Here is a 14963-nt window from a genome sequence, read left to right as displayed (position 1 = left end):
AGGCAGGTGTGATGGCAGTATGGAGGTTGGATGCCAGAGGTAAACTGCAGGGCTCTCCTCTGATAAAACACGATTACAGTAAACCACTGACCTGTTGTATCGTCAGACCTGCACCACCTGCAGAGTGAGTCTCACCAGCAGTTTCATCATCATGCCAACACTGATCACCAATGATTACTTCAGTCATATTCATTATAATAAAAATAATGCTTTTGCATTATTAAGCAGCAATGCTTTTGTTGGAAAGCCGCGGCTTCCATCATGGTGTTCTGCCATTGACACATGCCTGTTTAATGTTTTCTGTATAGTAGACTCATGAACAGAGATGTTAACCAGTTCCAGTGAAGTCTTTAGCTGTCATTCAAGGGTTCTTTTTTACCTCATTGTGCATTCTGCGGTGTGCCTTCTGAGTCATCTTGGCTGGACGGCCACTTCTAGGGAGAGTAGCTACAGTACTAAATCATCTCCGTTTATAGACAGTTTGTGTAACTGTGGACAGATGAATATCTAAGCTCTTCAAAATAACTTTGTAACCCTTTCCAGCTTTATGCTATAAATAACTCTTTAAGTAAAAATATACAACGAGGGACACTGCTTTTGCATGTTTGGTTCGTACATGTACATATTAATGTCTATATTACATAAATCCGGGCTCATAAAGCATACTTAAAACATATCCATCTATTTACACTTAGGCATGCACCTGCACACCTGTTTAGAGGAATTGACGGCAGTTGAAGCAATTTGACACACCACAATAAAGAGCATAAAAACCGGACCATTGCAACTTACAACTATTTTGATGGAGCACGTCACATATCACAAACACTGTAAATGCCTAATTGGTTGCTTGGTAAGATTGGTAAGAATCTTATCTGGCAACTTCTTAAGTGTAAAACTGCTGTGTGTACATGTGTATTCAAATGTAGGGATGTGGCAATGCTGGCCCGTGCAGCTGTGAGCGGGGATGAAAATGCTCTGGACATGTTTAACTGGAAAAAGAGCAATAGAGGAACTGGTTTTGCACTAGGATCACAGGAAGGGCTGGCATTCTTCATCAGTACCGCTGACGGTGAGAGACATGTTGAGAAACACAATGTTAAGCAGTCACTTTGGGTTTGTTCCAACGTTTTGTGTGTTTTAGGGAGTGTGTACAGCGTTGATGAGCAGGCCCACAGTGTTGCGTTACTCTCTGTAGAGAGCGCTGTACAGAAGATGTGGTACTCTAAACGGAGGGCCGTTCTCGCTGTGGTAACCGACTCTCTCCTGCTCTCTCAGTTCAATCTTGGACCTGACAGGTTTGCCCAGGAGATCAGTAAGGTAACAGGAAGTTAAGCCAATCCACTATCCAAATACTAGCACAACTGTCAGAAGGACATTAGACCGCTGAGATAAAGACTGGTTGTGTGTGTGTTTGTGCAGGTGAAGCTCAGTGGTAGAGGTGTGCAGCACGCTGATATTGTGTGGACAGAAAACGGTTTGCTCATCACAGCGTCTGGAGAACAACACATCAGGTCTTCAACTTTCAATCTGTCTGTTTAAACTGAAAGTGATTTGAAAGGTTTTTTAGGCTCTTCACAGATGTTCTGAGATGTTCTAATGGTGGTGGTGGTGTTGTGTGTGTGTAGGTTGTGGGATGTGGAGCATGATGATCACTACGCTCTCTCTTTAGATGAGTCTCTGGGCTTTGAGAAAGGAGAACTCCTCAACTGTGTCTCCTTCTGCACTTTTAGACGTAAGATTTTCCCCTTGGTAAATCTGAACACAGATAAGAACTTATACACTAAAAGTTGTGGCAGTGGTGGCTCAGTGGTTGAGGCTCAGGGTTACTGACCAGAAGGTCGGGTTCAAGCCCCAGCACCACAAAGATGCCACTGTTGGGACCTTGAGCAAGGCACTTAACTCCAGGTTGCTCCAAGTGCACTGTAAGTCGCTTTGGATAAAAGCGTCTGCCAAATGCATAAATGTAAAATGTAAATGTAAATGTAAATTTCTATTATCAATCTTTTCATAAAAAACGTATTTAATTCTTAGTAATATAATTATTATAATTGTGTTTTACTCATTAATTGCTTCTTGGCGACATGCATGGCATTCAGCTTTAGACTTTTTATTTTCCAACAGGATAAACAACATTGCCTGTGTGATTTTATTAAGAACCCATCTGAATCCGTATCAATTTATGTTTTGATTCACAGAAGTTCTTGCAGCAGGCACCAGCAGGGGTCGTGTTGCTCTCTGGCACATGGTGACAGTGAATGATCAGAAAGAAGACACAAAAACACAGTGGAAACTCCAAACACCAGCTGAGGTGGAGGGGAACATCTCACAGCTACAGGTTCAGCACACTTCCATTAAATTAGCTCTGAAAGAGCAGAAATAACAACAGCATTTCATATGAAAGTCTTTGTGTTATAGTGATTGAATTATAGTCTAAGGATGTGCACGATTAATCAAGTACTCGTTCAGCTTGAAATATTCGACTAGTAAAAATACTACTCATATATTGCAATTTTATTTTCCTTTGTGCCTTTGCCTGCCGTGGGCAATAATGCAACTGATTCTCTCACCAAATCTTGCCGTGCATTTGTTGGCATTGTGGATGGATGGATGGTGTTGTTAATGCATGATGTTGTTGTGTTTATGCATTGTGCATTTTTTCATAAAAAATCACGAAAACTTCATTACTTGTTTTTTTATGTGTTAGAGTACTCGACTACAAAATGTCCATCTGTACCACGGTCAAAAATGTTATAAATCAACTTTCAACATGGTGAAATCACCCGTGGCCTATTGTTGTTTTCAAAAGGTGGCAAAATCAATATTATAATAGACACCAGTGTACAATAAACAATTATTTTTAATACAGTAATAAAGGTAATCAAATCATAATTATTCAAGCAATATAGTTTGTTAGCCCATTTTAATGGTTTGTAGCAACTAGATATGAGAACCAGATCTATCTGCTTTTATTATAGGGAACAAAGTCCAATTTATTAAAGTGGTAGTTCACTCCAAAAATAACAATTTCCTAATTATTTACTCACCCTCATGCCTTCCCAAATGTGTATGACTTTCTGTCTTCTGCTGAACACAAAGAAGATTTTTAGAAGAATATCCTTTGGTCCATACACTTCAAGTGAATGGTAGCCAGAACTTTGAAGCTAAAAAAAAGCACATAAAGGCAGCATAAAAGTAATCCATACAACTCCAGTTGTAAATCCATGTCTTCAGAAGTGATATGATAGGTGCGGGTGGGAAACATCAATATTTAAGTCCTTTTCTTTTATATAAATTATCCTCCCTGCCCAGTAGGTTGGTGATATGCACGAAGATTGTGAATCGCCAAAAACAAAAGAGGGCTGTATGAGAGTAAAGATTTATTGAAAAGAACTTTAAGAACTTAAATATTGATCTGTTTCTATCACCTATCATATCTTATCTGAAGACATGGATTTAACCATCATATGGAGTCATATGGATTACTTTTATGCTGCCTTTTGTGCTTTGTGAGCTTCAAAGTTTTGGACCCCATTGATTTGTATTGTATGGACCTACAGAACTGAGATATTCTTCTAAACATCTTTTTTTGTTCAGCAGAAGAAAGGAAGTCATACACATCTGGGATGGCATGATGGTAAGTAAATGATGAGAGAATTATAATTTTTTGGGTGAACTACTGCTTTAAAGGAGACCTATTATTTACAAGATGTAATATATGTCTCAGGTGTACCCAGAATGTGTCTGTGAAGTTTTAGCTCATAATACCCAGTGGATCATTTATTATACCATGTTGTAAATGTCTCTTTTTGGGTGCAATCAAAAACACTCTGTTTTTGCGTGTGTCTCTTTAAATGAAAATTAAAAGTGTCTTTGCTCCAGCATGGAAAAAATGGCAGACTGTATGTAGATCACTCAGCGGAGGATCTATGATAATAGGGTGGAGTCCGTCACCAGTCGTGGGCGAGGCCTGCTCTACTGTGACGTCACGTTAGAGCGGAAATGAAAACCAATTACTTTGAGACACTGTTTTTGATGAATAGAAATATAAGAAAGAGGAGTGGGTGGAATTTTAACATTGTAGGGTGGTTGTGTACCCCTCCCACACTGCTGATATTTTTTCTGACATTTATGTACAAACATCATGTAAAAGTGAATTTTGCATAATAGGTCCCCTTTAAGTTGTTATTATTATTATTATTATTATTGAATAAATTCAATTATATGAAGTCTCTTCTCTTGTCTCCTTCTCACAGTGGGGTTCAAGCTCTCATCTGCTGGCCGTCTGCAGTAGCAGCTGTGTGGTGATTCTATCAGAGCATGTAATGTGTTCTCATTACAACCAGCAGATGGCAGCAGTGCAGCTCACACCAACACAACTCAGCCTGGCCAACTTCAACACCAACACACACATCACTTTTCAAACAGACACACACATCAGAGCTGTACAGGTCACAAAGGTAAGACCCATTTAAAGTGACACAACCCGGTATGCATTTATTTGAACATCCTATAATAAAATTACTGATTTTTAGCATTCAATTGTGTAATACTCATTCCACAAATAAGATATAATTTAGTTTGAGGCACTTTTTTAAATAGGACAGCAACAGTGATTCTTAAAAGTCAGACTATAACATCATATAATCATGTTAGTGGAATTTAACTTGGCTAACAAAATTTGACAGGAAAAAGGTGTAATATCCCTTATACCTATAGTAAAAAATAAATAAATAAATAAATACATACATACATTCTAAAAGGTTTGTGGCTCTGTTGTGTTTTTATAATGTGTGTGTAGGATATGGTTGCAGTGTGGAATGGAAAATGTGTTACTGTATATGAGCCATCAGGACAAACTCTACACAGCACAGGTACCATAAACACATTATGAGCTTTCAGACAATAAATTAATTAAATATTATAAATATTTTACAATATGGCTTATATGCTATTTGAATTCTGTTTTATTTATCATCAGGTTCTTTCCAGTGTGAGTCTCCTGCCCTTGCAGTGCATGAAGAAAATATTTATACTGTAGAACCAAACCGTGTTCAGATCCGCACACCAAAGGTACACACATAATTATATGCACAAAAAATGTGCACATTCTTTAAAATACAAGTATACGGATGCACATTTGTCTATTTCAGCTCAATGTCACATGTAAAATTAGTTAGTAACAGCATGTTTGAATGTATGTGTGTGTGTGTGTGTGTTTGCATACATAGGGCACAGTGAAGCAGTTGTTGGTGTTTTCTGAAGTGGAAGGGAACCCTACACTATTGTGTGTGTGTGGATCTTACCTGGCTGTGGGAACAGATACATCACACGTCCGTGTGTTTGACCTAACACGCAGGTGAACACACACACACACACATTTCAAAACAAATAAGGTCTACTGCTGATATTCCCTCTCATATGTGTTTTTAATGTATGTCTGTTTTTGTGTACAGGGAGGCCAAACCCCTTGGCATCACTAAGAATCTAGCTGAGCTCATTCCTGACCTGGGTGCTCTGAGATCCGTTAAATGCAATGCTAGTGGCAGCCAGTTGAGCGTCCTCATTACACAGGTACGCATGAGACATTATGAAGATAGACATACTCAAACACTCCATCTCCAGTCCACCCAGATCATTATATTGAAACTGAACTCAAGCAAAATTGGCTTGTTCGGAAATATTCACAGTTATGATGTCACAACTATGGATACATTAACATATGACCACCCACATTGACACATCAACACACTCGGTATTCAGCAACTTGCTCAATCCAAGTGACAATGTGAACTATGCTGTTACGCATATGTTAGCCAATAATAGCAGAGGGTTTTTCTTCAACTGTGGGCACTTTTAGCACTGTGGACAAAGTAAAGTCTTATAAAAAAAAAACAGTCACTGACTTAAAATAAAAATAACTGTGTACAGGAGTAGCGATGCACCAATATGAAAAATGTTGGCCGATACAGAAACAGATTTTAACAAAAGACTATTGGCTGATAGTGATGCTGTTACAGATATTTTGCCACTTATCTTATTTTGTCATCAGATTACTGTTTTGCTCAGGAATTATGTTTTAAAGAGGTACAAAAGCTTTTGTTCTAACAATAAATTATTTCCATTTCCATTACAGGAAATAATTTGTATTTTTATAATGGATTTTCATAGTTTAATATTACAAGTCTGTGTCTGGGCTAAAATTAAATGATGAAGGTCTGATAAAAAGTTTCCAAGTCTGTTTTAATGTGACCTCCATATAACAAAAAGATAAAAGTTGAAATCTGATTGTTTTGAATAAAAATTAACCCCTTGAAATGAAAGTGCATGAAGTTAAAGAAACACCCAATTATGTAGAAGTCTTAAAGGTACAGCAGCAAAAACAGCCTGTTTAATTCTAACCATCAAAGAGAGGGTGTATAAATCTTGTGCAAAGCTAAATTACAACTGTTGGAGCAATACATCTTGACTAACATTACTAACAAGTGGACTTTTAAGTGTATGCATGTTTTGTCCATGTCTTGTCATGCTTGTCGTGTATTGCAGGTGAACGGACGGCCAGACAACAAAGTGTTTTTCTATGATATCGAGCTGGACACACTTTCTTATTTTGACTTCTTCAGGGGTAGACCAGCGAGCAGTCTCACTCAATCAGAGGACAGTCAGAGGTACCATGAGGCATTACAGCCGTGAGCAATATCATACATGTTTTGATTTGCTACCTATATGTGATATCACTTTATAGGAGCAGAGATTATGTAAATTGGTGGTTTTGTTCGATTCGTTTCTATTTGTTATGTATTACAGTCGATGTGAAGGGGAGCTGGCCGCCCGCTGCCCTGTTTCTCAATTCTGGGATGAAAACGAACCTCGTCTCTTTGTGTGTGAAGCATTTTCAGTGAACTCTGACATTCAAAGCAGCAGTCAATCACAAACAGAGAAGGTAAGTCCCGAAATCAGTTTCTTGCAGTATGTTCGAAATGTGCACGTATTTTCAAAGAGTTGTTGTTTTCTCTGACAGGAGGACGTGTTGGTGGTGACGTTCTTCGTGACTCAGGAACACGGTGTCCTCCTGCAGGATTCGCAGCCAAAACCAGCTACACTTTTCTCTCTGCTCGCTCTAGATACACCGTATTACTATTATATTTGCAAGGTACAAACACGAGTTCACCTCATCCCCCTCTTTCTGCTTTCACTGTGAATCAGTATGGTCCTCCCTCTACTCATTTCACATGTTTACATTATGCCTGTTGATTTACTTTTTCATTATTTCCTCTATTCATCTATTTATTTTAATTTTGATTTTCCTGCTGCTGCTAAGCTCTTATTTCGGAGGGGAGGACTCTTTCTCCCAGATGTGAGTATTCCTCCAATGGTCATTTGGCAGAAAAATCATCCACTTCCCATCACTGCAACCTTGCTTGTTCTCTCTCATTTAAATGTGACGTCACATGTGTTGTTTCAATGTGTTAAAAGTAGTGTTTGCATTTTGATAAAAATGATATTTTCTTTTATGATCATGATACATGCATTTTTATGAACTGTATGCACTTTAGAGGTGAGGTAAGCAGCAGATTATATGTGCTTACTCCGGCTTTGTGATTGGTTGGATTAAATGAACATGCTCCTCCCAAACTTTGTTTGTAAACTCCATTTTGGATGTTTACTCCTCTCATTAACACTACAAATTTGTTTTCCTCCATCAAAAATGCTCTCCATTACCGCCTACTTGATGAGGAAAATGATGACGTAAAAAAAAAAAAAAAAAAGCAGATTAGTGTTGATATGGCCTTAGTCACCATTCACTTCCATTGTATGAAAAAAAAACCATGACTGTTGACTGAGGCTTACATTCTGCCTAACATCTCCTTTTAAGGTCGGATGGGTGTGGAACAACATTAAGTATGAGTAAATGATGACAGAATTAAAAATTTTAGGTGAACTTTCCCTGAAAGGTATAAATCTAAAGGGTGAAACTGAAAGGGAGGATATATGTACGGTGTATATATATATATATTTTGGCAGCCAAAAGTTTGGAATAATGTTTAGATTTTTCTGTTTTGGAAGGAATTGGTGCTTTATTTCACCAAAGTGGCATTCAACTGATCAAAAGTATAGTCAGGACATTACTGATATAAAAAAACAGCACCATCACTATTTAATGAAAGTCATTTTTGATCAAATCTAGACAGCAGCATCACTCTAACACCTTATCCTTGAGTAATCATGCTAAAATGCTAATTTGGTACTAGAAAATCACTTGCATTATATCAAATACAGTTGAAAGCTGTTTGGTTCTTTAAATGAAGCTGAACATTGTCTTTGTGATTGTTTTTGAGTTGTCACAGTATGCAATAGACTGGCATGTCTTAAGGTCAATATTAGGTCAGAAATGGCAAAAAAATAAACGTCTTTCTAGAAACTCGTCAGTCAATCATTGATTTGCGGAATGAATTCTATACAATGGTTGAAATTGCCAAAAAAAATGCAGATTTCATACAAAAGGTGTAACTACAGTCTTCAAAGACAAAGCACAACTGTCTCTAACAAGGACAGAAAGAGATGTGGAAGACCAGATGTACAACTAAACAAGAGGATAAGTACATCAGAGTCTCTAGTTTGAGAAATAGACGCCTCACATGTCCTCCGCTGACAGCTTCATTGAATTCTACCCGCTCAACACCAGTTTCATGTACAACAGTAAAGAGAAGACTCAGGAGGACTTATGGGAAGAACTGCAAAGAAAAAGACACTTTTGAAACAGAACAACAAAAAGAAAAGGTTCGAGTGGGCAAAGAAACACAGACATTGAACAACAGATAATTGGAATAGAGTGTTACGGATCTTAACCCTATTGAGCTTTTGTGGGATCAGTTAGACTGTAAGGTGCGTGAGAAGTGCCCGACAAGACAGCCACATCTATGGCAAATGCTACAGGAAGTGTGGGGTGAAAGGTCACCTGAGTATCTGGACAAACTGACAGCTAGAATAACAAGGATCTGCAAAGCTGTCATTGCTGCACGTGGAGGATTTTTTGATGAGAACTCTTTAAGAAGTTCAGATTTTTTTCCAAATTGTAAAAGTCATTTTTCACATTATTAATGTCCTGACTATACAGTGTGATCAGTTGAATGCCACTTTGGTGAGTAAAAGTACCAATTTCTGTCCATAAGAGCAAAATCTCTACATAGTCCAAATTTTGGTCACAGTGTATATGTGTGTGTTTGTGTGTGTGAGTGTGTGTGTGTGTGTGTGTATATATACATACAACCCGAATTACGACAGTATGAAAAATGCTAATAAAAGCAAACAGTACTGATTTGTAAATTATATTCACCCTTTGCTAAATTGAAAGCGCTACAACTAAACATTATATGATGTTTACCTTATGAATTTCAATGTTTTTTTATGTATAGTAATTTCATATCAGATGATTGCAACACGCTGCAAAAAGTTGGGACAGTCGAGCGTTTACCTCTGTGAAACATCACCAGTTCTTCTAATAACATTTATTAAGCATTTGGGCACTGAAGACACAAGTTTGTTAAGTTTAAAAAGTGTAATTTTCCTCCAGTCATCCATTATGAAGGTCTTTAGCTTGCACAATTGTACGGGGTCTTCGTTGCCGTATTGTGCACTATATAATGCATCACACATTCTCATTTGGAGATGGTCAGAACTGCAGGCGTGCCAATCTAGCACCCGCACTCTCTGCTTATTCAGCCAGTATGTGATTTGTTGAAAATTCTGGGACGTCCCTGGAAAAGACGGTGCTGGGTGGCAGTACAGGCTGCTCCAAAATTTGTACATATCTGTGTGCATTAATGGTGCCCTCACAGATGTGCGAGTTACCCATGCCATGGGCACTGACACACCCCTGACCCATACAGACACTGACTTTTGGACCTGACGCTGATAACAGCTTGGATGGTCCTTTTCCTCTTTGGCTTGGAGAACATGACGGCTGTGTTTTTCAAAAACTATTTCAATGTGGACTCATCAGACCAAAAAACACAGTTCCACTGTTCTACTTTCCATCTAAGATGAGAACGAGCCCAGAGAATTCGGCAGCGCTTCTGGACAGTGATGATGTACGGCTTCTCCTTTACATAGTAAAGTCTGAACTTGCATCTGTGGATGCAGCAGCGAGTGGTGTTGACTAACCAATGTATACTAAAGTAATCCCAAGGGCATGTTCATGATATCTAAAATCCTAAAACAATATTTTCTACGAAGGTAAAAATTCAAATCCATGTTATTTGTGAACTGACCATATATGTTAATTGAAAAGTAAATGTAAAAAATTTAAAATTAAATTAAATTTAAATATTTTTATATTTTTTTTATCTTAAAAGTTGCAAACATCTGTTTTCAGGACATTAACTGTATATAAATAAATGTTTCTCTCTGGTCCTGTCAGCTGGGTGAGGGTGGAGAACAGGGCGAGGTCTCTACACATGCTGCGGCGCCCCAGGTGCCCTCCCCCCCTCAGATGGTGGTCCGGCGAGCCCTCCGAGATTTTGTTGGGTTGGAGAGCTGCGAGAAACAGACCCGAGACGCCATGCTCAACTTCAGCTTTTATCTCACCATCGGAGACATGGACGAAGCCTTTAAAGCCATCAAACTCATCAAAAGGTACAAACACATACACAGTGATGTTGGAGGAAGGTTCAAGGCCCTTATACTGACTCAGTCAAGCTGGTAAGCAAAGAGATGTAGGTTCAAACTTAACCTCAGGTTACTCAAGAGGGACTGAATCTCTAATAAGTGTAAGTCACTTAAAAGTGTTAAATGATAAATAAGGGTAAAAAGTGTCTGCTAAATGATCAGTTAGAGTCATACTGTATGTGTATTCTTACATTTGAACCAAACTTTTTATATGCCCAAAATATGATATCCAAAAATAAGTGGATAAACAGATTGGGTTTTTACATGGTTGATGCCTTTACCAATATGTAATGAAAAGGGGTGGCTGATGGCTGATATAATACTGATATACAGGTGAAACTCGAAAAATTAGAATATCGTGCAAAAGTTCATTAATTTCAGTAATTCAACTTAAAAGGTGAAACTAATATATTATATAGACTCATTACAAGCAAAGTAAGATATTTCAAGCCTTTATTTGATATAATTTTGATGATTATGGCTTACAGCTTATGAAAACCCCAAATTCAGAATCTCAGAAAATTAGAATATTACATGAAATCAATAAAAAAAAAAAAGGATTTTTAATACAGAAATGTCGGCCCCCTGAAAAGTATAATCATGCATATGTACTCAGTACTTGGTTTGGGCCCCTTTTGCATTAATTACTGCCTCAATGCGGCGTGTCATGGATGCTATCAGCCTGTGGCACTGCTGAGGTGTTATGGAAGACCAAGATGCTTCAATAGCGGCCTTCAGCTCTTCTGCATTGTTTGGTCTCATGTCTCTCATCTTTCTCTTGGCAATGCCCCATAGATTCTCTATGGGGTTCAGGTCAGGCGAGTTTGCTGGCCAATCAAGCACAGTAATACCATGGTCATTGAACCAGGTTTTGGTACTTTTGGCAGTGTGGGCAGGTGCCAAGTCCTGCTGGAAAATGAAGTCAGCATCTCCATAAAGCTTGTCTGCTGAAGAAAGCATGAAGTGCTCTAAAATGTCCCGGTAGACGGCTGCGTTGACTCTGGACTTAATAAAGCACAGTGGACCAACACCAGCCGATGACATGGCTCCCCAAACCAACACAGACTGTGGAAACTTCACACTGGACTTCAAGCATCTTGGATTGTGTGCCTCTCCATTCTTCCTCCAGACTCTGGGACCTTGGTTTCCAAATGACATGCAAAATTTGCTCTCATCAGAAAAGAGGACTTTGGACCACTGAGCAACAGACCAGTTCTTTTTTTTTCTTTAGCCCAGGTAAGACGTTTGACATTTGAAGCCCATGTCCAGGACCCGTCTGTGTGTGGTGGCTCTTGATGCAGTAACTCCAGCCTCAGTCCACTCCTTGTGAAGCTCCCCCACACATTTGAATGGCCGGTCATCCCTGCTGCTTGTGCACCTTTTTCTTCCACACTTTTCCCTTCCACTTCACTTTGTATTAATGTGCTTTGATACAGCACTTTGAGAACATCCAACTTCTTTTGTAATTACCTTTTGAGGCTTTCCCTCCTTGTGGAGGGTGTCAATGATGGTTTTCTGCACAACTGTCAGGTCAGCAGTCTTCCCCATGATTGTGAATTCAACTGAACCAGACTGAGAGACCATTTAAAGGCTCAGGAACCCTTTGCAGGTGTTTAGCTGATTAGAGTGTGACACTTTGAGCCTACAATACTGAACCTTTTCACAATATTCAAATTTTCTGAGATTCTGAATTTGGGGTTTTCATAAGCTGTAAGCCATAATCATCAAAATTATATCAAATAAAGGCTTGAAATATCTTACTTTGCTTGTAATGAGTCTATATAATATATTAGTTTCACCTTTTAAGTTGAATTACTGAAATTAATGAACTTTTGCACGATATTCTAATTTTTCGAGTTTCACCTGTGTGTATATGTATGTATGTATATATATATATATATATATATATATATATACACAATTTCATTACAATGATTTTCAAAATGAAATTGAGGAAATAAACACTTATATAGAGTAACATACTCATTCATACTCACATAACATACACAGCATAACTTTGTATTACAACAGTATACACTGATGAGCCAAAACATTATGACCACTCACATGTGAAGCAAATAATGTTATCATTACATCTCAATTCGATTGAGCATCTATGGGATGTGCTGGACCTACAAGTCTGATCCACAGCGGCTCCACCTCGCAACTTACAAGACTTGAAGGATTTGCTGCTAATGTCTTGGTGCCAGATACCACAGGACACCTTCAGGGGTCTTGTAGAGTCCATGCCTCGGCTGATCGGTGCTGCTTTGGCGGCACGTGGAGGACCAACAGCATATTAGACAGATGGTCATAATGTTTTGGCTCATCAGTATATAGTATATTGTGTTTGTGTTATCATTGGTTTCAGACACACAAACTACATTTCACATTCATATTTCAAAGAGGATATAATGAAATAAACACACACACACTACTGTCGCCCTGTTTGAAAGAAATATACAGAAGTGGCTTTTAGGAAGGGTGTTTGTGTGTTTCATGTTTATAATGGGAATTGTAATTGTACTTTGCATGCTTGTAAGGATACTGATGTTTAGATGTAGGTGTGTGCTGCTGCTTCCCAAAAGACATATGTCTGTGTGTGTGTGTGTGTGTGTGTGTGTGTGTGAGTTTTACAGTAAGAGACAGAGATTCCCAGTGACTTAACATGGGTGTGCGTGCTGTACATTCCTGTTGTATTGTTCCAGTTCATTTTAGCAACAGATTAAACAGAGATGAGAAAAAGAGCTTGAGTTGAGTGATCTATTGATGCTTATCTTTAACACACAAACTCATTTGAACTGCGCTGGATCCCACAAGAGGTTTTTATCTTTTGTGTCTATCAAATTTGTTTCCTTTCACCATACAAGGGCTAGTTCTACCAAAAAGGAAAATTCTCTCATCGTTTACACTCCTGTATGTCATTCCAAGCCTGTATGACTTTTTTCTGTGGAACACAAAAGGAAATGTTTTATGAATGTTGACACACTGTTCTTTTTTATACAATGAAAGCATAATGTGTCCAGAGTCTTCTACAGTCATGTAATGGCTTTGCTTTCAAAACAGACCGAAATTGTTATTCACCGAAAATATTGCTCTCAAAACCCTAAAAAAAAAAAACACAAAATTTAGGGCTGTTGATTTAATGCATTAATTCAGTGCAATTAATTATATAAAAAATAATGCATTAAAAAAACGTATGCAATTAATCCTGTTGCCAGAACATAATAAGGAATATTTCTTCAGTCTGAGCAAGCTTGAAGTACCACCTGTTTTCTCCAAGGGGCAGTAAGCGAAGCTTACTACAATACAGACAGAGCTCAAACCTCAGAAACCAGACAACCGACAATGAGAATGCGTTCTTGCATACAAACAGCTTGATGGTGCGCAAATCCCAACGCAGGGATCTCAAGACATGTTTTTCTAATTTTCAAACTTTGTTTAACTTGACACAGCGACCTAAAAACAGTATGTTTATGATGCTACGCAACTAAAACGCTCTAAAAGCTTCCGTCTGATGCAGGTGTACATTGACACATCATTAGACAAGCCAATGATTGGCTTATGTTCAATAATATGGAAATAAACAATATATTGCATTTTAAAGCCACTTTTTGTATTGTCTTATTTAATGCTTCACTTGTGTGCCAAAATCATGTAATGCATTTTAATTATCTGTATTATTTTTTATAATATACTGTATATATTATAATTTATAATTATTTAAATACAACTATTTATAATTGAATCATTATATATTGAATTATTGTTGAGAAACCCCCTCATATAACAAGTATTTATGTATGTGATTAATTGCGATTAATTAGATTAATCGGTATACCATGCAATTAATTTGATTAAAAATTGTAATCGATCAACTAGCTCTAATTAAAATATAGCATATCAAGACGCATTGTGCCAGGTGTGACGTCAATGACACAAAATGCAATTGGTTCTCTTAAGCCTCAAAAATAAACGAAGTTCAAATGTGATTTGTGGTCTATGGTGGTGGGTAAGATTTTCAGAGCTTTATGCCTTAAATTTCAATCTGTTCCTCACTAAAAGCTATTGTATGTATTTAGAAGGCTTGAAATATAGCGCATGCCTCAAATTGACTTTTTTATGGCCCTTTTTCTACTTTTTTGATGTCGACAGCGCCAAGTTACAGGATGATTTTTTTAATGTAAAAGAGCAGTGTGAACATTCTGCTATATTACTCTATTTGTGTTCTATGGAAAAAAGGAAATCATGCAGGTTTAGAAAGACAGTGACAGGGTGAGTAAATAATAACAATC

The 14963-nt window shown here is 37.9% G+C and overlaps 1 protein-coding gene across 1 annotated transcript in view; it reads left to right on the top strand.

The window, feature by feature from the left end:
- The window catches only part of ift140 (intraflagellar transport 140 homolog (Chlamydomonas)), a 51726-nt gene that overhangs the window by 5835 nt on the left and 30928 nt on the right, over positions 1–14963 (top strand). The window contains exons 4-18 of the mRNA XM_052113873.1: positions 3–124; positions 930–1072; positions 1145–1320; positions 1423–1514; positions 1629–1735; positions 2199–2338; positions 4257–4460; positions 4802–4874; positions 4982–5073; positions 5232–5359; positions 5457–5574; positions 6547–6668; positions 6808–6943; positions 7022–7153; positions 10421–10635. Coding sequence (XP_051969833.1) covers positions 3–124; positions 930–1072; positions 1145–1320; positions 1423–1514; positions 1629–1735; positions 2199–2338; positions 4257–4460; positions 4802–4874; positions 4982–5073; positions 5232–5359; positions 5457–5574; positions 6547–6668; positions 6808–6943; positions 7022–7153; positions 10421–10635 — 2000 coding nt within the window. The remainder of the gene's footprint in view (positions 1–2; positions 125–929; positions 1073–1144; positions 1321–1422; positions 1515–1628; positions 1736–2198; positions 2339–4256; positions 4461–4801; positions 4875–4981; positions 5074–5231; positions 5360–5456; positions 5575–6546; positions 6669–6807; positions 6944–7021; positions 7154–10420; positions 10636–14963) is intronic.

This window comes from Xyrauchen texanus, chromosome 41 (genome assembly GCF_025860055.1).
Source record: "Xyrauchen texanus isolate HMW12.3.18 chromosome 41, RBS_HiC_50CHRs, whole genome shotgun sequence".
NCBI lineage: Eukaryota > Metazoa > Chordata > Actinopteri > Cypriniformes > Catostomidae > Xyrauchen > Xyrauchen texanus.
Note: the sequence above shows the minus strand (reverse complement) of the source record. Positions and strands in the feature narration are given on the sequence as shown.